At 41.0% G+C, this 20,148-nt stretch overlaps 1 protein-coding gene across 6 annotated transcripts in view; it reads left to right on the top strand.

Moving 5' to 3' along the window:
- TSNARE1 (t-SNARE domain containing 1) overlaps positions 1-20,148 on the top strand; it is a 491,728-nt gene that overhangs the window by 237,668 nt on the left and 233,912 nt on the right. For all 6 annotated transcript variants that reach the window (XM_052787740.1, XM_052787739.1, XM_052787738.1 and 3 more), the window contains one exon: positions 19,706-19,873. In XM_052787740.1, the coding sequence (XP_052643700.1) occupies positions 19,706-19,873 (168 nt within the window). The remainder of the gene's footprint in view (positions 1-19,705; positions 19,874-20,148) is intronic.

Below are 20,148 nucleotides of genomic sequence, written 5' to 3'. Positions count from 1 at the left end.
CAGCAGTTGCTGGGGATGGGGCGAGGGAAGCTGTGGATGCTGCACACTTCGGAGTGCCATCTGCTGGCATAGGACTCACTTAATCGGATACAGGAGCCTTGTTTTAATAGCACTTAGGTGAGAACGGCAGCAGAGAAGGCTTGATGACCCATCGATGCTTGTTGTCAATTAATACCCTTGAGATGAGGATAAAATCTGTACAGAGTTGGGGTGGGTTAGGATGTTTTACACTACTGTTGAAGACAGAGTCCCTGCTTACTAGATAGTGGAAAAATGCAGTAAGTAACCACATGCTACATGTCCCTTCTCTGTACTAGGTAGAACATACGTATTAAATAGAGTTGAAATAGGTATAATATTAATGCATTTGTGTGTATACATACATAATTTTTTCAGGTTCCTAAGGAGGAGAAATTTTAGCTTTAGGTCACATCTGCTGGGAAGCATCAGGGAGTTTGCCGGTTTTTAGTCTCAGCTAGTCTGGTGGTCAGCTGTGGTGGAGTCCACAGGGCTGTGCAGGTTCTCCCTCTCCCCAGTTCACATCATTTTGGCACCCCAGTCTCAGACTGGGAAAAAGTGGGGCATGAGGGAGGGTTTTGCGGAAAAGTAGAGGGGGGAAAGGACTTTTTCTTTACAGAGGACCACATTTTTTGTTTAAAAATGCTGAGTTTAGGATCTGCATTTTTTTCTTTTTTTACATGTTTTGTCCCTCATACCTCTCATTTTACAGAGGTGCATCTTTTGCCTGTGGGATGTCATTTGTGTTCTTGTCCTACACCAGTCCTGCTTATTTTGAGATGCATTTTATTTTGAGCTTGATGATACCCAACATTACAAAACTTTTCTGCCTCCTAGCACTGCTTGCTGCTTCCAAACCTACAGGCATTGTCCTCCTGTAGAGACCTGAGTTCACACAAAATCCCTTTAATCACTATTTCATCATCTTGACTCTCCGCTTCTGCGCTCTTGAATCTCACAGCTCTCCAGTAGTGCTTCTTCCCCTTCCCAGCTGTAAGAGGCTGGAAAACATTACAGAATATAAACTGGCCACCAAAAGAAAAGAACAGGTTTAAAGAAGTGTGGTATGGAGGTTTGGGGGGGGGTGGGGTGTAAATTTATTTGGCTTCTTTATTTGCAAACAGGTGATTGTATATAAGACTTGATAGGAAATAGCGGGAGATGAGTTGGGAAACTCGCCAATGCTGAATTTTAGTAGCTGTCCCTGCAGATCTCAAACACTTTGCAAGTTAAGATATTTCAACTTTATAGGGGGAAGAACCCATCCCCATTTTACAGAAAAGGCAGAGGTAGGATGGAGATTGTAGGTCAAACAGCAAGATATACTAAGCTCAACAGATTTGCCTTTGTCACTGTTTTAAACACAAAGCTTTTGTTCCCAGAGTAAACCGTGCCATAGGTTATCTGCTTTGTTGTGTCTTGGGCATTTTTTGTTTGTTTGGTTTGGTTTTCATGATACTCAGAAGGAAGTGGAGATTGGTGGGTCTGGAGGTGTGTACAAAGAATAGGTTGAGTAGCTGTCAAATGCAAGGACTTTTTGACATGCAAGGAGTCTGCAGCATTTATGTGTTTTGTGGATTTGTTTATCCACTGTTTAACATTGGGGTATGAAGTATGGGATTAGGAATAGACCTGACAAGTTAAGTCAGATACTTTTGGGTAGCCCCTCAGTGAGTTTGAAAGCTCCTGTCTCTGAGAGTAGAGGGACTGGGCCATGGCGTCTTCATGGTGTGGGGATTTGAGGAACATAACCTGTTGCTTTCAGCAGGGTTGTGTTCTCATTGGCCTTGCTTAGGGCACGAAAGATGGAAGGGAGAATGCAAGTATTTCAGTGAGATTCATCTCATATGACTTCTTCATGGAAGTCATGTAGCCATTGTAGACATTGACAGGAAGGCATTTTGCAAAAGGAGTGATGTGCTGCATTGCTCTATTCATTTCCCTGAGTTTCTACTGAAGAGCCAAGGAATGAGTGAGGTATTTCATGTTTATCCAACATCATTACATTTAACATCTCTGAGCTTTCTTTTGATATCCTCTGTTAATTCCCAGCATCACAGCAGGAAACAAATTAATCTCCTTGTTCCCTGGTGCAAATATTTGGTGATAAGGTTACTGATAAGCTCTAAATTAGCTTTCGTAGTTTCTGAATGCAAAGTTATACATGAACTTCCTTACATACCATGGCAACTGGTTCCTCTTGGCAGGTTGCTCCACTGAGTATGATAAAGATGACTTTGGCTTCATTTCAGGACAAGTGATGTGACAAGACCGCTTGTCTGCAAAATCTTTACCATCAGGAAAATTCCTTGCACTATGATTCACTCGTGCCATATGTGGGGGAATTAAATTCTGGGTGAGATGCATGAAGGAAACCCCACAGGAGAAGAAATGATTTGGCAGCTGATCCATAGATCTCTTTCAGCCACCTCTAAAGAAAATGCTGTGATGCCAGCATCAGCTTCATTACACATCTGGGCTTGACTCATCTGAATAAAGAATAAAGAAACCCAAAGAAATAATTAAAGTTCATTATTTCATGTATATGAAATAGCATTATTAAAGTATCTACCTCACATTTATTTATATCCCTTCTTCCTGACAGAGCCTGACATGTTTCGCAAACACCACTGAATGATTATATATTCTTTGCCCAAAATCTGAGGATGTTGCTCTGCATTTTATTCATCACTTTTCAGTCAAAATTTATGTTCCTGCACAATCCGTACATTTTCTGAGATCTCTTTGTGTAGGTACATTACTCATGAGACCTACCAGGCATATTTAGAATAAATCGGGGTGGAAGGGCTCAAATTTCTTTCTGAGAAAGTCAACATTTTCTGAGGAGTGCCGGACTGGGCACTGCCACTGCATGACAGGGTGAGACTGGAGGCAAAGAATACCACCATCATCACTAAAATCCAGTAGACATGTTTTGGTTAGCAGAATGGAGTTATCAATGATGACACTTATCCAGGACAACTGAACTAACACGACTCCTCTTGGAAAAATTCCTGGGACTTTAGGTGGTACCCAGTGCTCAGAGCCTTTTGTAAAACTCAACCAAATCTAGTTTCCTACAAAATTAAAGCACGTGTCGACATCCTTAGGAGACTGGCCCAGGACATACCTCAAGGGGTTGTCTCTTAGTTACGATCAGACTGGTCTCATCCCCTTCTGTTTGCCAAATGAGACCCGAAAATAAGTGAAAAAGTTATGGATTAGATATGTGGCTTTGGCATATTAGCACAGCTGTGTTTGAGCTAAGCAGCAGCAGCAGGGGTAAAAGCATGGGTGGTGGAAGCAAATAGAAAGTCTCCAGCAGAAAGGTAATGTAAACCCATCAGGGACTTTAAAATGCTGAGCCAGATCGATGCTTCTTTACTGTTGGAAAGTGTCACCTCCCTCAGCAGGCAGTGTCAGTGGTTCATAGAGTGCTTTCCATGGAGAAAGTCAGTGTGCAGCCTAACAATTATGATAAAATATGCAGTGATATTATGGACTCAGTCAGCTTCCACAGTTTGGTATGGAAAATATATGTCCAACATTAACTGTGCCAATAATTTCCTCACTCAGTCCAATCTCAGATCACTAGAGAGTTTAGTATTTGTCTGGAAAGAGAGTTTTTCCCAATGCTTTTACCCATTTTTTAATCTCTATTACTAGAATCCCCTGTGGTAAGAAAGTTTCCTTTCCAGAAGGTAGGCAGGATGTTGGTTTATCTTCAGAAATTAGTGGCAAATACTTCTTCAGGAGAAGACAGAGAATTCTGTCTGTAAATGGGATTTGCTGCTTGACCACTGTGGACTTTACTCCCCAATAGTTGGCTTGTGTATAACTTAAGGAGCAACAACCGTAATGCATAGGCTTCCCTAATGGCTACACTGGTTTTGGAAAGATTCCCTGCCTTCCTTCTCCCATCCTTGCTTCTGAAATATGTCAGCACTACTGAGGGTTTAATTCCTTATGAGGAAGATCTGCAGATGGTCCTATCTCAGACCCTGTCTTACCTGAGTGGGAGATCTGTGCATTTTAGAAGCATCCTGGATCTGCCTTTGGCTTCCTTTCAATTCATGTCCGTGCTTTCTTTCCTCTTTGTCCCACACTCCCCCTTTCCGAGCATCTTCTGTGTTCTTCATTCACTCTTGCTGGTCCTTGCTCTCTTTTTGATAAGTTGTCCCTCTTTCGCTGTCACTCTCTCTCCTTCTCCCCAATCTTGTGCTCATGCCATTCCCCTTTGTAGAAGTTTTGGCAAAGAATTGAGAGCGAAGAACATTGAAGCCATTTCCTTGACATGTATACTCCTTTTATAGCATGTGATATGGTCAGTTGCATTTCTGCCCATAACCATACTATTGATGTTTAATTTGTGCTTATTGACATAATGATACCTATTGTGAGACTAACCATATAAATATGCTCCAGGAACAGCTAGGAAAACAAGATAAGAGTGTCTCAATGCCCAGGGGGACATACACAGGGTGGAGAGTAATAGGGAATGTTTTGTATTTTGCTCATCAACAATTTTTCAGTGAAAGAGGATTTAAAAACCGCAGCACTTTTCAGCATATTAAGTAAGTGGTGCTGAAGCGAATTGGGATTAGCTTGTGTAGTGACTCCTTTCTATGTTGTAGCAAACTACTTCTGACTCAAGCTTAGTTTATGAAGTTCCTCTCCTCAGTGGAGCCTGTGGAGGTCCAAAGTCGTCTTTGCAAATATTGCTCTCTTCATATTTGAAAATTTGAAGGGATATGAAACAGGGTTGATCCGGGATCGGGAGTTGGAATGGCAAAACAGTCTGTTTCTGCTTGGTTTCTACACTGTCCTTTAGGAGAACAGGGTAGCCTATTTGGAGAGAAGAGTAGCAACCTTCGTAACTCAAAAGTACAGTTGTATGTCATGCTAAAAAGTAACCAGCTGAAATGAAACAAACAGGTTCAGTACAAGTGTTTTGAATAAACAGTTAAATATCATAAAGCTGAATAGAGGTGGTAAATAACTTTTGAGGAGTCACCATAAGCTTCACTAGGATCAAAATTCAACCCTCAGCAACTAAATCCCAGGAACTATAACTCTGTTTTCTTGCTGATATTCTTTTTCCTGGTTAGAGTCCCTCCTTGTTGTAACATGAAAGCTCAGCCTGGAGCTTGGGGAGAGGAAGGTGGAATTTGTGAGGAAGCCAACTTTAACACAACGGCTTCCCCACTGCAGTACATCCCTCTTGGTCCATATTGGGCCTCCCTTGATTGATTTAAATTGACCTTCAGGCTTCTTCTTGCCTCTTGCTTTGTTCTGAGCACTAAATCCTGGAGAAGCAAAGACCTCTTGTCTGACCTCAGCACATTTCATGGATAATCTCTGTGTCTGTTCCGTAACGTCTTCAAAAGACACAGCACTGAGCATCCGCTATCTCCTCTCTCCCCACCACTGGTTTGTTTCTAATGAAATATTTATTAAGAGAATGATATTTGCAGGCAGAGAAGGAGATAATTCATGCGAGCAATCAGCTCTGGGTTAACTGGAGAATGAAAATGTCTTGGACCATAGCAAAAACTCATAATCAAAGGGCTCCCCAGCTATCCATCAAACAATCAATTACTGTATCCATTAGTCCCCTTTCACCACACATTAGAACAATTTACTAGACGTGCTAATGTTCGGGTCATTGCTCCTTAAGGATGAGCAAATAGCGGAGGGACCTATCAAAGTTTTGATGCAGTGTGATCTTATGCAGTGTGAATATATAGCTTAGATCACTTCATATCCTCATGGTATTATTAAGTCTATTAAGGACCTGGTCTACGAGGGAGGTGCTGGTTGCCTCCAGATCTCACCAGCTGGAGAAAACTTGTCAAAAGTAATTCAGCATTTCATACAGTTCAGCCTTCTGTGTGGTGAGATAGAAGGTCATTCTGTGTGAAACATGAATAAACAAACCACACATCACTAAAACAGTGGTGTTTTTGTCACTTCTTGGTTGTGCTGACCAGATATTTGCAAACATGTTTTCTACTCTTAAATGTGCCATGTGTGGGAAAACAGGATTTCTCCATGAAGAGGGAATCCAGGCCGGTTCTATGGCACCACCCCAGATCTGTCTTGCCTCCCTGTCCTCATCCAGTACTGGATAAATCTAGTGGGATCTCAAACCATGCATGCTGAAGGAATGTCTGTTAATTATTCCACAGTGCAGATTTCTACCTCTGAAGGCAACAAGACTCTTTCTACAATCAGTTGAGAGAAATAGACATATCTTAGTGTACTCATCGGAGCTGAGTAGGATGAATTGTTCTCTAGGAAAAAAAAAAAAAGCCTGTGGGGGTTTTGGTGGGGGTTTTGTATTGTTTTCTTTTCTTTGTTCTTTTTTTCCATAGCGTCCCTTGGCCACACCTGAGCATGTGAAGTGTAGGTCTCTACTTCTGAGCCTGACATTCAAGGCTCCCTTTATAGTCTACGACACAATCTCATGTTAAGTAGCTGTCAATCTTTTTAATCTGGAGGATACAGCTCTTATCTCCATTGACTTTATTGACCATGTCTCCACTGAATATAATGGGAGTCTTAATAAGGAGCTTGGAGGTCAGTGCTTCCAGTATGGGTACGTAAAGCTTGGTGAGGTGGATTTCTGGCAGTTCAATTTGGCTGATGAATTCAAATGAAGATATCTACTGTGTAAACCTCTCAAATTAGTTTTAAGAGGGATCCCACTTACATGTCTATACCTCTAGTCATGAACCAGCATCTGCCTAATTTATCCCTCTTTCTCTGAATGGGACTCTTGATATCTGATGAGGCAAACTGGCATCTAACTTTAGAAACTCTGTTAAACAGCATATAGCTCCTTGGCTCTATTAGCAGTTTATAGCTCCTTAAAAAGTCAGTGGAGAAAAAGCAAAAAAAAATGAAGCAAGGACATAACTTTATTGAGTTGAAGTACCCGCTGGAGAACTCCTCTTCACTGTTTTGAGTAGACAGGGAGCAGAATGAAATAAATTCCCTGCAAACACCCTTCCTGTGGTTCGCTGTGCTCCCTTTCTCCCCCAAACATTCGTGGCTCCTTGGACAGAGAGAGGGGACAGTGCCAATGGGGGTATGCCTGCACCCATGTGTGCACCCATAGGTGTTAGTGAGGAGCGTCTTGTGCAGTGCAAAGTCTTAGGTTATGTGATGAAAAGCTCATCTCCACACACGCAAAGGAGCACCGAGGAACAATATGTTACATACTAGAAAATAGTGTGCGCCACTGCCTGCACACGTGCTGTATGACCTGGAGCAGCTCATTGCTGAGGCTGTAGGTCCTGATTTCCAAAAGGAGTAAGTAAAAAAAAAGAGAGCATTTTGCGTAATAAGTAGTTATTTCATAAGGCATTGTGAAGCTTGAGGTGTAATCTAGTCTTCAAAGGAATAGCAGAAAGCTGTCATCTTTCCACTGAGAGGATCCTATTCCAGCGTGGGTTTGGGGCCAGAGGTCTATTTTGGGGGGTGAAATATGATTTTAATTCAGTGAGTATGTACTAGTGTTTCAGAATCAGTTCTATTTTCCTTTATTACTGTAGGAATAGAAAAAGTCCATATTTGAGTCCTCTGAGACTAGATCGAATAGTTTGGAAAATTACCAGGAGGCAACCAATCAACCAACCAACCAAAGCCCCATACATCAGTTTTCAGAGTAGACTTTAACATGTGACAAAATTCCCCCTGTGTTTGGGTGAAAGTTTCCAACAGAAATGTATTTTTATGGCACAAGCAATGAAGTCTTGGAGTTTATGGCTTGGGAAGGGTATTGGTATATACAGAGAGAATAAAAAAGAATACGAACAGGGCAAGTAAAATAACATGAGGTATATAGTCTATAAACAGCGGATGAGAAAATGAGGGAGCTAAATTAAGTAGTCTAGAAGAAAGTATCAATAGAGACATGATTACAGTCTATAAATACTTTCAAGGTGAAAATACAAATGAAGACCAGGTGAATTATTCACCGTGTTAAATGATAGAAGTCAGAATGGCCTGATGTTAGGAAAGAAACATGTAGGTTAAGTGCTAAAGCTAATAAAAAACACTTGTGTGGATGGTTAATGCCCCATCCGTTTGGAAAGTCAATAGCACAGTTAAAACATAAGTAAAATAAATAATAATAATAGTCCAATAAAAATGTGTGGTGGAAATTATCTGCATATTTATCTGTGGCCTCTCCTGCCTCTGACACAGTTAAGACATTGTCCTGATGTTAACTGGAAAAATGCACAGATTTTTGGACAATTTTGTTACATGTCACGTTCTGGAAGCGCTGAGCTGAAAACCTTTCAGCATTTTTTATCTTAATCCTTTCCCTGAATGTTTTATTTTGCAAACATTTTAGGTAGCTTTTCAATCCTCATGAAAGCCTTCATCAAGCCTGTATGCTAACCGTGCGGTATGGGACTGAACGCTTGAGCTAAAGAAAGGTTAGCATCTCTGTAAACGTATATCACAGAGACAGCATGGAGCACATGAGGATAATAAAGCTGGTCTGCATTGCTTTCCTTTGCTGGCACTTCCTATTTCTTGTCACTGTTTGGAAGGTTAAATTCACTTCGTCTTGCCCTATAAAGAACTCATACAGGATAAATTAGCAAACTGCTGAATTCTCCCTATTTCATTCTCCCTGGACAAACCAATTCAGAAACAAGATTTTGTTCCCTTTAACAGTGTTTACACTTCCCCTTTTTATTATTTCACTTCGCAGGCATTTTGGTCACAAATATGCATCTGTGACTAAATTTACCTAATATCTTTAGTTTCTCTTTCTTGAGACATTGTCTATATCCGTAAACCTGTATCATTAGCCTTGAGGAAGAATATAATTTTTTTGCTGCTGTTCTTGTGGTTTTCTTTAAACCAGTAAATATCCTGACTTCACTTGACTTGAAATTCAAGTTGTCACTCTTCCTTTTTCTTGAGATTGAAGGTCATATCCTCTGGATAAAGTTTACTAGTTGTTAAATACTTCCAGTAAAACAGTGTCCTCTGATCCTTGTCAGTCCTTGCTGTCACAGCACACAGAAACCAGGGCAAGCATTAATTCCCTTCAATTAAACATATTTTTTTAAGGTTATTTACAGATTGGGAGATTAGACTATGTTAGACAGGCACTATCGCTGGTCAGGAGAAAGAACCAGACTCATCCCCTCCTGCATGGATGTCTAGGACAGGTAGGAGGAATGGCCACTGGGAAAGTCCCCATTGACGTTTCTGGACTTTAGAGGGAGCACTCTTAGAGGGACAGAAGCCATTTCGCCAATTTAGTTGAAAATATGATCTCTATTTCACTGAATGTTTCACTTTATGAACAAATGCTACAGACCTTTTGATTGCAGAAGTCCCTGTCTAACTAGGCTCTGCTGTGCAGTACTCTGCCATAATTATACACTTAAGAATACACTACTAGAATCAAATGCTAATTTCCAAGTATCTTCCTTTTCTCCCAGCATTGCCAATTGGATGATTGTGTCCCATGAGCTGGAACACATCATGTTTGGAGGCAGAGCAAAAAAAAAAAAAAAGTTTGGTAGGAAGCATGGGGAGGTAATAAAAAGAATTTCTGTTTGTTTATACACTTGCAGCACACGCCTTATTAGCTCGAGAAGATATGTCACTAAGAGAGACCAAAGAACTTGCTCCCTAAGCAATTCTTGATTGCAGCACACAGAAACAGCAAGTAACATTGAAAAAAGCTGGTTGGTCTTGCTAAAGACCTATTTTGTTATCTAAGTTTAAGGAAAAGCCCCAAAAGACTGTGCTTTCCTGGCATTGGTTATTTTCTTGACCCAAGAGGAACAGCAGAACCTCTATAATAAGATGCGCTCTTCCAGATCCAGCTGAGCTGGCTGAAAACACAACCCACTCAAGCTGTGTTGGGATTGTCTTCATGGCTTTCCTAGCAGGATGGGCGTTGTGATTGCTCCCAAGTCCATCTCTAGCAAAACCAGTGGAGAAACATCCATCCACCTGTTTTTCAGGTCACCTGCATGTATAACTGATGTGGGATAAGGGGCTTTCACAAAAACTACGTGCCAGGATCACTTGCCTGGATTTATCCTTCGTTAAATAATCTAAAAAGGGACCGTAGAAAAAAGGCAGGCAAATCTTCAATCCTACCTGTTTTGGGAAGTAACCCAACATAATTACCCAGTCAGTGTTAACGATTACTTCCTCCATCATCTTCACGGTGGTTTTGCTTTCCTAAATCTCATTTTATTTGAGGTGCTTATGACAGCTTCAGTTCTGGTCAGTTTTGATCAAAAAGCTCAGTCTAACTAGATCTCCCTAGAGATAGAAAGTTTTCATCGAATATGTTGAAAAGAGAAGCTAGGGTGAGCCCTTTATGTGCTGTCTGGCCATGGTGAACGGGTTTGCCAGAGGTTGACCACAGATCATGTCACTGATCCCTGACAGCTTGTTGTATAGCAGTGCTGCTAGATAGTCCCAAATTGGATTTTCAATATTTTCATTTCGATTCAGTTGGTGTCTCTTGTTTCACTGCAGATGTCTGTCATTTTGTATCTTTTTAACATTTTTATTACCTTTGTTTGTATTTTAATTAAAACCAAAAATGTCCTGAAGAAAAACAATTAAGGGTTTGTGTATAGTATTAGTGTAATACTTAACAAGCAGCTGCCTGCAATCAGGCTTGGATCAATAGGCTTTACTGTAGCAAATTTACAGGTAAATTAAAAAAAAAAAAAAAAGAGGTTTACATGGCATCAAGGAAGCGTGAACTTTTGTTCCCTCTTCTCCCATCACTGCTGGGCACATGTGAAGGGTCTGTCAAAGGCACTTGCATGTTGAACTTCCCAACTTCTGGTTTTGATCGTTTGGTTTCACTGCTGACGCCATGCCATGCAGTGTGCGCTGCTGACTTCACACTTGCTTGGAGTGCCTTCTTCAGATGGGACAAATCCTGACTTAGACTCCACGGACTTGATTTTCTTTCTATTGAGAGGTTGTTTGCTCAGGTGGAGACACCACATGGGAGTCACCAGTTAATTACTCAGATGGACTCAGCCTGGCTCTGACTCTTTTGCTTAATCATTTTGAGTAAATCACTTTGACTTTATGTTTTCAGGTTACCAGCCCGTGACAACCCCCGTGTTTTGTTCTGAGTTAGTGCTGAAAAAAATTTGCTGTGAAGTGGACCACAGGTCTGAGGATCCTTTGAGATAGAAGACAGACCATTTATGTCTTGATGCCTCATGTTGAAATCTGATGGATAATAGAAGGCTGCTGAGAAAAGCCTGTAAGTGAAAATAGGTTATGTTTTCCTGCAGAGGCACTGCTGCTGTCCCAGTGCACAGCTAGTCATTTCTGTGCTGCAGCTTCTTGCTGTTTTCTCAGTACAATGTTGGTATTATTCGAGATGGGGCTCTTCTGTGGATGGTGCCAGAAGTGGTGGTGGGGTGAATGGGTGTTGTCCCATCCTGCTGCTCAAAGCTCAACCCCCACTTTTCTCCTCCTCTCCCACAAAGGTGGACCCCGCTCTCACAAAGAGGCATGAACCTTGTCTTGTCTCCCCATCCCCATCCTCATCAACTGACCACCTACCCTGACAAGGCTCAGCGAAGCTCCTCCAGATGAGTGGTGAAAAGCTGCCTCTGATTTTTGTCGTGATTTGGGATCGAGCTTTTGGGCAGTAGCTGAGGTTTTGTGAATGCAGACGGTGCAGGGGCTGTAAAATGGGCAGATATTTTGTAGAGCAGTCACTAAATGAGAGTGTTCCTCAGTCCCAGGCTGTGAACATTTGCTTGGTCACTGAGCAGTCCGCTGAAACCCTGCCAAAGGCCAGTAACCAAAAGAGATTAAAAGATTGATGCCAAAGAGGTTTTGTGGAAGTCAACCATGTTTCTGAAAAAAAGTGGCTGAGCACTCCAAAAGCAAAATACAAAATACAAAAGCAGTCAATTTCTTGAAAGAAAAAGACATGCTTTTTATTTCCAGCATCTTCCTACTTTTCCGCTGCTCCACATTACAGAGTGGCACTGTGCCCTGACCAGGGGTTGTCTCTGCTGCAGGAAATCAAGCTGAATTTGGCTCTTGCCTCCACATGAACCCAGGAGAAAGACTTCTCACTTTTTTTTTTGCACTAGATGGGTGTTAACGAGTGACTCATTCTCCTTCTTGTTTGCCTTTCCAGCAGGAACGTGCTCACCAGCTGTGCGGCACGCACGTTGGGAGGCAGAGACAACGCGGTCCTTTCTAGACAGTCTTGATGTGTCTGTGAGCTCTTGCAAGCGTGGTCCATTTACACAAATGCTGGGTGCTTCAGATGTTCAGCGAGGGAGCTGTGAGCAGGGGAATTTTCTGCTTAGCATCAGGATCTAGTGACGACGTACAATACGGCTCTCAGACAGCAGTGCCAGCCAAAACATTGTGCCAGCAGCAGAGTTGTGCAGAGACAGAGAATTATGAGAATATAATTCAGACAGCTAGGAAAGGGCAGGAACAGCTTTAGGAATGCGATGCATTGCTGTAAAAATATCAGTGAATGCTCTCTCCTTCATGACAATCTTAAAGGAATGTTTATCCACTTGCTTTGCATGTATAGAGATGCCACCTAAAGCTGGTGATAGCACAGGCAGTTGGCTTTGAGAAGGATGGTGTAGACATGTGCAATCAGACTTAAGTCATTCAATGAAATGGGTTTGAAAAGAAAAGGATGTTAGATTACAGAGAGGGGAAATTTATACCTCTTTTCACTGTTGCTGTTTCATTTCACTCACATTGCCACAGGACCATATATTTGCATGGTAGATAAAGTTGCCAAATGAAGAGGAAAAAAAGGAGAAGAGCTGGAAATAGGAACAGGACAAACTGCCCCTTCCTTCCCTTATGGGGCATCTGTAAAAATTATGCAGGGTAAAAATACATGACAAAATGTAGCCCTCACGGTCAACTGAAGTTTGCCCTAGAAGCTGATGATCTCCATGAGCAAAATATCAGTTTCCACCCCACCATCTAAGCCTGGTAGGAAGGGCATTCCTCCTAAATTTGGTCTTCACCTTGGGGTGAAAATATGCTGTGCTTCTTAAAAGCACATTGGTTATCAGAGAGCTAAACCTCAGGCCCCTGGCTTATTTTCTTTTTTTTCATCTACCACAGACATGTCATTTAATTCTCTCACCCTGAGTTCAGTAAGATCGACTCTGAACTAGAGCAGCCTTAGGTGATGAGGTCAGGATTGCTCAGAATGAATTTGGTGAAGTAATAAAGTCTTAAAGGAAAAATAAAGACGAAAAAACCAGTAGGAGGTGTGAACTAGGTACTCTGTTACTAAGTCTCTTCTAGTTCCAGGAAACTAAATGGATTTTCTTAGTCTTCATGACTGCAGAGACTTGAACGATTAAATTTATAAATGCTGAAAAGCAAAGTAGCGAAATAGTTTCTGCTATTACATTTTCCCTAAAATTACTAATTTCTTGCAGATTCCAGCAGGAAGCTGGTAGAAATGGTGATTTTCTTGCTCAATTTCAGGTTTACATCATTCAAAAGTAAACAACTTGATCAAGAATGAAGACAGAAACACATGAGAGATTCTAGTTAATTTAAATAAAAATGCACTTCAACCCTTCCCTTTATGCTAATTTCCCCATACTGTTTTTTTCTCATGCTACATTGGTGCAGGGTAATCAAATTTACATAACTTGAAGAAAATGCTGAACGGATTTCTGTATTTGCCCATGTTAGTGGTGCATGCAGGAAAGATTGAAAATATCCTACTTAAAAGTTGTCCTTGTTATGGTAGTTTTAAATGCACCCATATTTGAGTGAAAAGGAAGAGCAAGCAATGGTTAATTTGATTGCTGTAAGATAACAGAGCTCAGATTACCAATCACTGCTGCGATCTTCTGTGTGAAAGATAATGCAAAGTTGTAATATCACTATTTCACTCCTCTAAAAGATTTAGAAGTCCCAGGCTGCTTGTTCTGTGCCTGCCTGAGGCCTTTCTACCTGTAATTGCTTTGGGCTTTTGCTTGGCGAGATACAGCTCTAAATCTCATTGAGTCTGCAAGGTTAGTTGTTTTGGAAGCATGGTTTGAGAAAGATCATCTAATCCGATTTATCTGTCTTCTTAACCTAGCTGTACATTGTAGATAGGCAGGCCAAACTGGCTGCTCCATGCCATTTTTGTCCTGGACAGCTTGCAGTGCCAACGTGCTATTAAAAATGTGTCAGGCACAGGCAGGCAGCATAACTACAGCAGTATTCTGCACAGTGGCCGTCCATGTAAAGTATTTTATTGATCTTTAATGCAGGCACTCCGGCCTCATTATTCTATATGCAATAAAACGTGAATCTCTAAGCTTGGATGCTAGTGAGAATAGGATATCCTCATAAAGTGTAGCCTGGCTGTTTATATGTCTATACATACTATAAAGCAAGAGATAAACATCTCTGCATTTGCATTTTGTTTGAAAGCCAGAGCCAAAATGTTACCCAAGGAGATGTGATAGTTTGCAGGAGGTGTGGGAGGTGTGTTGATTACTGCTTGAGCTGGCCGTATCCCTGCTAGAGGTGGAGAAGGCTTCTGGAGATTGGAGAAGACAGAGCAGCCTTCCTTGCTTTACTACCTGAGTCATGTAAGACCTCTAAAATACTCTGTTTTCGTGGTTGCAGAAGATTTCCTTGGAATAAGCTGCAGTATGTAGTACAAAATTAGCTTATGTGAGTGAGACTTCTTTTACCTGTGCTCATATAAATTGGGAGGTAACAATGAATTTGTGAACCGTGCTGTGCATATCAAAGACAGTCTCAAGTGTCTTACAGCCAAGTGATGACGAGGACAGCTCTAACGGCTTGAAATGTGCATGCGAGTGCAGAAGTACTCAGAAAAGGATGAACTTGTGTTCCTTCTTAGTCTCCAGAATTAGGTTTTCAGTCCAGTTAGGAGACCTGCCTTCCCCTCTTTGACGGTACCAACGGCTCTGTCACATCCATCCTAAGATACTCCGTTTGTATCCTCTTCCCATGTTTTCACACACGGTCAGAAATGAAACCCTCCTCTCCAGGACACGACTCCTGGCTGAAGTTGGAGTGGATGGAGATGGTGTAGAAAGGGATTCACATTGTCTAATTTCAGGCACTGATCTCACGTAAGTCTCCTTTTCAACTGCCTTCACACCAAAGTTAAAGGTAGAAGTGCGTGAATGTCTTCCTCAGCCCTTCATCCTCCTGTCCCAGTAGTATGTCATTCATCTGGTGGAGAGAGTCTGTAAATCCAGCTCCACTAAATCTTAATTATTTACATCGACTTTTACAGTTCTTTTTGGAGAGACTGTGAGAGGCCCGTCTTATTGCAGCTGACATTGGGCACCTTAATTATCTGACTTGTAACTAACCTGAGCTGGAGGGAGTGTATGTGTGTGTCTTCCTCTTTCTGTCATATAATTTTCTCTCTATCTTCAGGTTTTGATGAGGTGTGGAAAAGAAATTTTCCTTTGAAATCACTAAACATTTCACTGGCAGTAAGAGCCATTTCTCATCCATCTCCAGTCAACAGTTTGTGTCCTTAATTTCTGATAAGGGAACAACCTTGTAATGAGCAATCAGAAATGGCATCGTTAAAATTAGAGATGTAAAAGGGAGCTACAGGACTGAGACGGTACCAGCACACATCTTGCTGCTACAGGAGATTCCCTAACTCTCTGAAGATAAACCGTGAAGGCTGGTTGATGTTATATTATATTTCTGCTTCTGGGTGGAATAAAGACCTTATGGGAACTAGAAAAGAGGTCATTTCAATCCCTTACTTGATTTTCTGTGACATGGGTTGTAAGAGTTGTGATATTGCTGTGTACAAGGAGAAGAACTTGTGTGTGTTAATGCTCCTTTTCTGTCCCTTCTAATGTACAAATGGGGAGTGAGGCAGGCACAGGGCTGCGAGGGGGTCATCTCTGGAGGGGTCTCAGACATGCAACTTCTGATGCAAAGATTTTACTGCTGGTAAAGTACAGATACTGGCAGAAGTTGCCACCATCCAGATAAAACCTTTATTTTTTTTTTTTTTTCCCTCCTTTTCTCTACCAGCAGCTGCATATAGCATCTCCCCATTGGTAGAATAAATCTGATAAAAAAGTGTAGTTGTAAGCAGCAACGATTTTATCCTAGTGAAAAGATCTTATCCAACAGAAAAAATGTTGTGCCTGGGCATAATTTTTCAGATGTGATGAATAACAGCATAGTATGACCCTCAGTCCTAAGAATTTAATTTTAAAACAACTACTGAGCATATCAGATATAGTCAACTTTTTCTCTCCTATCTTTTTTTTCACAGGCAGAGTTTGGTTTATAGATACATCTTGACAAAAATCTGCCATAGGCAAATTTCAACAAAAGAACAACTTCAAACACATCCAATTAACAATTTATGAAAGGGAGTCCAACAGAAAATTACACAGAGATTCACAGGGCATAAAATTTGGCACTAAATCAAATTTAGTGTGGAAATGCCTGTATAGGGAGTTATGGCCCCTTCCAGTGCATTGTCAAAAGGAACTTTATCTGTGGAGGCTCAGAGAGTGCCCTCCATCGTATCTTTTCTTGCTATAAATAAAATATTTTGTCAGACATGGCAATGAGCACAACTCAAAAGGGAACAGAGACAACTGATAAACCAAGCTATATGCAGTTTTCAGTCAGAAGTATTAAAAGTCATTAGATTTCTTCACACTTTTGAATCTAGGATTTGTTCGCTTTATCACAGAAATGAGGGGCTCTGTACCATCAACAAACACAAAATCACTTTTAATTTGTTAGCACAGCCAGCCACCATACGTATCCTGATAGCAGGTCATGGTGACTATATTTAATGTTACTATGGAGCCTTTTTTTTATGTCTGGAAGGCAATTTCAGCCCCCCTGCATCCTGTTGTTTCCTGATTTACTCACTCATTCAGCAGCCGTGGTTTGATTTTCTCAAAAGATGTTAAGGATAAAAACTCATGTAATTGCCTTCAGCAGCTCTGAAATTAACTTAAGCCACTACTTTGTTTAGAGAAAAACATCTGTGTCTAGACCATTATCTATTTAAACACAGGAATAGCCGGCTTTTGTAAGAGATGACTGAGCAGCATCACCTGCATTGCACTATCTGGATTATTTGGGGGGGGCAAGTTACTTACAGATACCAGGACCAACAAGTGGGGATGACTAATAGAGTTGACGCAGGCCAAGATCAAGCATATTTGTGATACAACTGTGGTATTACATGGACTAATATAATTTGGAAAGTTGGTTGCTGTATTGCTAGCTCTCCTGTTAATCCTGTGCTTCCACATCAGAACAAAAAACATTTGAAAACTTGTGAATTTATTATCTTCCACTGAAATGCATATCTGCGTAGGAAAGCATGGCTTTAAGTGTCCATTCATGTGCCAGGTCCGTGGCACAGTGTCCTTGCTGTGACCGTAGTACAAGAATTTCATTAGATCGCTGTTTTCCTGTGTCTTCAGAGGGCAGACACTTGGGCTCTTCCAGCCTACTTAGCGTTGTGCAGTATAACTGCCTCTGCATGTCATAGTTAGGCCACTGGTGAAGATGAGAGGACACCTCTGTCACTATAAATGAGGCATTAGAATACCCCAAGGGTTTTTTTCTTGAGTCCATTAATACATGCTTTTGGCACTGAAACACTCTACCAGGTAAGTTAGTGTCCAAGGCACGTAATAATTAGTGAATAAAACACCCCCAGAGTATCTTAATCCTATTAAAATGTGTCTTTTAAAGTATAAATGAATTTTTAACCTAATTTTAAATGATGATTTTCTTCCTGTAACACACCCTTTCTCTGTAGATAACAGATCCCAGGGAAGCAGAAGGTGAAACAAAGTATGACATTAATGTCAAAGTTTTTAATAATTCTGTTTATATTTTTTAAAGATGCTTCATTTTTTGCTGCCGATTTTTCTGTATGCCTCTGCTTCTTCCATCACCCCACTCCCTTCATCACATTTTATAATTTCCTTGTCTGCAGCTAGATGATGGTGATAATAATAATGAATTAATTTTGTAAGGCAAAGTCTAGGTTTATGCAACTGCAAAAATTCTTTAGTTTCTAAATGCAGAAATGATACACTTTTTAAAGAATTAAAGAAGAGTTAAAGCATTAAATAAGCATTTCCAGATGCTTGATATTCTTCAAAATCTAGCCAGCTAGAGTGTCTAAATGTGACTGCAAGAGTTAAATATTACCCATTTTCTCTACACCTCCTTCACAGTTCCTCCAAGGCAAAAAAGGAAGAAGTAAAACACGTTTTAAGTGACTTTTTTTTTTCTCATTCCCCTGCGTCCCTCATGCATACTTGGTTAGGCTTCTCATTCTTGCCGTTGTGATTTGGCATTGTTTCCACTACAACTTCCAGTTCAGTCCTCCTAGTCCTTCCAGTTCTCCAGTCCTTCTGTGCCCTTCCAGCCAGTGCCGATGGCCTTGCTTCTTCGTCACCCTGTGCGAATTCAGGGCATTACAGATCTTTGAAAACTCAGCCACAGAAAGACAGCAAAGGCCTTTATTTTTTCAGGCAGAAATCATTGAAAAGCCCCAGGGTTTGTGCTTCAGATAAGCCCAGATTCAGAGAACTGAACATCCCCCTGAATTCTTGTGCTTGTTTTCTCTTGTAGCTTTCAGAGACTTTGGGGACATTTAGGTCAAGAATGTGCTGTAGCGACTGCCATTTCTTTTTTCAGCTTCAGAGCGTCAGAAGCACTTGGATTGCTTTTTTATTGTAAGTTTTGATTAGGAGTCAAAGCTCAGCTCAAGGCCAGTTTAAAGGACCATGTGCATTGTTTGAAGTGAAATACTCATGCAGTTGTAGGATTGGAGTCTTCAGCAGTGCCTATTAGTTTAGAACTTCAGCTTAGCCTCCTGATTCTCCAAACCAACCTTGTGTCAGTTCATTCTCTGGAGCCCAGTCTAGACTGAACGTAACATCTCTATAGGCACAGAAGCTAAAGGCTGGAAGGAGAAGACCCTGTTAAACCTCTGCCCCTGCCTGCAGTGTAGATGCAGCTGGATCATGAACAGGCTCTTAAAATCTGGATCTGAATACAAGCACAGCTCCCAAAGGCAGTATGAGTATCTAGCTACCTAGAAAATGATATCTGATGTGTCAGCAAGATCAGGTCCACTCTATAGAATGAATACCGTGTAACTGTGAGTAGCACAAACTGATGACTCTGAAGTCACATTACTATAATAATTTTCCCTTTTTTTATCTGTATTTAGTTTATCTCTTAAGTAGACAAGGTAGGATCCTTTGTTATGTTGAACATTGCAAGTTGGATCATAAATTCTTCAAGACAAATGCATAGGCTTTATGTCTGCCTGAGAAAGTATCTAATTCCAGAAGAATTTGCAGGAAAATCAACAAGGGAAATGTGTCATTTTTTCAGATGCATGTAAATGTTTTGTTCTGTCAGAACTGTTGGAAAATTGAATTTGGTTGCTGCGGCTCAAATGTAGCTCAGGAGATCTGGCTTCAGGTCCTAACACTTCTTTCGAGACTCAATATGTTTCCTTTCATGTAACTTACTCTTCACCTTTTCACCACTGTTTATGTGATCTATTATATTAATATTTTCTTTTCCCATAAGAAGGCTGTGTAAAACCGGACAACATTTACACTTCCTTTGCTTTCTTTCCGTTCTCCCATCTCAGCAGAGCCCGAGGGCCCCCTTCTCTGACCTACCTGATGATGAGAAGATCTTTAACGGAGGAGATGGCACGTGGCAGAACCAGAGCCAGGATCAAGCTTTGCTCTCAGAAATCACAGAAGAGGATCTGGAGGCCATCCGTCAGCGGGAAGAGGCCATTCAGCAGATTGAGGTCAGTAACTTTCTCCCTTCATGGGCTTGTGAGCTGGAAGTGCAGATTCCTTGTGTTGCGCGTTTCTCAACATGATGAAAGAAATGCTGATTTACATTCCTGCCAGTACAGTATCACTAAAAGTGGGAGAGATTGTCAAGTGTTTCTAAAAATGGAAATCAGTGGCAGAAGGAAGAATTAGAAATCCATATGACCTGTAATGAAATAACAAGAATCAATTAATTCTCATGGGCTAATGTTTGGGGTTTTTTTTTCAGTGAGTCTTCCATAACAGA

The sequence above is a fragment of the Harpia harpyja genome, chromosome 5 (assembly GCF_026419915.1).
Source record: "Harpia harpyja isolate bHarHar1 chromosome 5, bHarHar1 primary haplotype, whole genome shotgun sequence".
NCBI classification, from domain to species: domain Eukaryota; kingdom Metazoa; phylum Chordata; class Aves; order Accipitriformes; family Accipitridae; genus Harpia; species Harpia harpyja.
Note: the sequence above shows the minus strand (reverse complement) of the source record. Positions and strands in the feature narration are given on the sequence as shown.